The 2,797-nt window shown below is 52.6% G+C and overlaps 1 protein-coding gene across 1 annotated transcript; it reads left to right on the top strand.

Moving 5' to 3' along the window:
- Positions 1–8: 8 nt before the first annotated feature.
- Positions 9–2,513, top strand: LOC112128131 (the record flags this gene model as incomplete). The annotated part of the gene is made up of 1 exon (XM_024229934.1): positions 9–2,513. A coding segment is annotated over one exon (2,505 nt), but the record flags the coding sequence as incomplete, so codon positions are not given.
- Positions 2,514–2,797: the final 284 nt, after the last annotated feature.

Raw genomic sequence — 2,797 nt, 5'->3', positions numbered from 1 at the left:
CTAAGTTCTTTCCTCCTCTACCAAACAACATCGAGGAGGAAGGAGCCAGACCGCAAAGAGCACCGGTCGGGATGCCTGCCATCACCATGGAGGAAGTAGAGCGACAGCTGTTTAGAGCAAAATCTTGGAAGGCACCTGGAGAAGACGGCCTACCAGCGGTAGTTTGGAAGATGACCTGGCCCGCGGTTAAAAACAGGGTTCTTGACCTGTTCCAGGCGTCGCTGGAAGAGGGCAGGCTACCAAGTCAGTGGAGACATGCAAAAATCATACCACTCAAAAAGCCAAACAAAGAAGACTACACCATTGCGAAAGCTTGGAGGCCGATTTCACTTCTCGCGACACTGGGCAAGGTCTTAGAATCAGTGGTGGCAGAAAGGATCTCACACGCAGTGGAAACGTACGGCCTACTCCCAACCAGTCACTTTGGAGCCCGAAAACAGCGATCAGCGGAACAGGCACTCCTGCTCCTGCAAGAGCAAATCTACACGGCCTGGCGTGGCCGTCGGGTCCTGAGCTTAATCAGCTTTGATGTCAAAGGAGCCTACAATGGGGTCTGCAAAGAACGACTACTCCAGAGGATGAAAGCGCGAGGCATACCAGAAAGTCTGATCCGGTGGGTCGAGGCCTTCTGCTCGGAACGAACAGCGACCATTCAAATCAATGGGCAAGGGTCTGAGGTACAAAGCCTCCCACAGGCCGGACTACCGCAGGGCTCTCCCCTATCGCCGATCCTGTTCCTCTTCTTCAACGCAGACCTCGTGCAACGACAGATCGACAGCCGCGGCGGAGCGATTGCTTTCGTGGATGACTTCACCGCGTGGGTGACCGGGCCAACTGCGCGAAGCAACCGGGAAGGTATTAAGGAAATTATTGACGAAGCACTCGACTGGGAGAGGAGGAGTGGGGCGACATTCGAAGCAGATAAAACGGCCATTATACACTTCACCCCCAAAGCACACAAATCAGAACAAGAGCCCTTCACCATCAAGGGACAAGCAGTTGAACCCAAGGACCACGTCAAGATCCTTGGAGTAGTGATGGATACTAGACTCAAATACAAGGCACACATAGCCAGGGCAGCGTCCAAGGGCCTAGAAGCAGCAATGGAGCTTAAACGACTTAGAGGCTTATCCCCATCTACCGCGCGGCAGTTGTTCGCATCAACAGTTACCCCAGTGGTGGACTATGCCTCTAATGTCTGGATGCACGCTTTCAAAGATAAGGCCATCGGGCCCATTAACCGGGTCCAACGGGTTGGAGCTCAAGTGATTGTGGGAACATTCCTCACCGTCGCAACCAGTGTGGCGGAAGCAGAGGCTCACATCGCCTCGGCGCAAAGCCGGTTCTGGAGACGGGCAGTGAAGATGTGGACGGACATCCACACCCTACCGGAAACCAACCCACTCCGCAGGAACACGGATCGTATCAGGAAATTCCGAAGATTCCACCGCTCGCCGTTATATCAGGTGGCAGACGTGCTGAAAACTATCGAGATGGAAATACTAGAAACTATTAATCCATTTACATTAGCACCATGGGAGGAACGACTGCAGGCTGATATTGGACAAACCCCAGAGTCACAGGCAGAAGCCGGCGGATCTATGCAGATCGCAGTCAGCAGCTCGGCACGGAATAAGGTAGTAGGATTTGGCGGAGTGATTCAGAAGCAGCCGCCCAAGTACAAAAAGCCGAGACTAAAGACCTTCTCCATCACACTTGGCGCAAGATCGGAGCAGAACCCATACTCGGGAGAGCTGGCAGCAATGGCACACGCATTGAAGACGCTACCAGTACTGAAATCGTACAGATTCACGCTGCTAACGAGCAATAAAGCGGCCGCACTCACACTGGGGAACCCGCGACAACAGTCGGGCCAGGAGCACGTTTGCCTGATATACAAGCTGATCAGAAGACTGCGAAAAAATGGAAACAGGATCACAATCCGCTGGGTCTCCACAAGTGAGGATAACGAATTATTGGGCCTCGCTAAAGTGCAAGCCAGAGCAGCAACCCAAGAGGACCCCGTGCCATATATACAGCTCCCCAGAATGAAGTCAACCACTCTTAACATCGCACGATCCCAACATGACACCAGTAAAGGCCTGCCCAAGAAAGTAGGCAAACACGTGAAAAGGGTGGACGCGGCCCTCCCAGGCAAGCACACCCGACAGCTGTATGATCCATTATCATGGAAAGAAGCGAGCGTGCTGGCCCAGCTCCGGACGGGCATGGCAAGACTAAACGGATACCTCTACCGAATCAACGTTGCGCAAACGGATCAGTGTGAATGTGGACAAGCAAGAGAGACGGTAGAGCACTTTCTCTTTCGATGCCAGAGATGGACGACACATCGGACAGAAATGCTGCAATGTACCAACACACACCGAGGCAACATATCCTTCTATTTGGGCGGGAAGTCGCCCTCAGATAATCAAAACTGGAGTCCAAACTTAGAAGCGGTACGGGCGTCAATACGGTTTGCAATCGCCACCGGCCGACTCGACGTCGCTTAACCATATAGTCGAACACAAATCACCCACTTTCCCCAACCTAACTCACACCAACCGCCTCGTAGCAGACACGGTAGGCGCGCTTCAACTGCCGAAGATAGGATGTTGAACACTTGGAGAAGCGCCTTCAAGCCAGCCTACTAACAAAACTACTAACCCACGAGAATCTCCTACGATCCTGATAGACGGCATGACATATGCTAAAAGTGAAATTGTACGGGCTAGAAGGAGACATGGCACCCGATAGGAAATGTACTAGTAGATTAGTGATAGTTGCCCTTTCGGCT

This window comes from Cimex lectularius, unplaced genomic scaffold (genome assembly GCF_000648675.2).
Source record: "Cimex lectularius strain Harlan isolate CLEC.00 unplaced genomic scaffold, Clec_2.1 scaffold755, whole genome shotgun sequence".
NCBI lineage: Eukaryota > Metazoa > Arthropoda > Insecta > Hemiptera > Cimicidae > Cimex > Cimex lectularius.
This window is presented reverse-complemented; position numbering and strand designations above follow the sequence as displayed.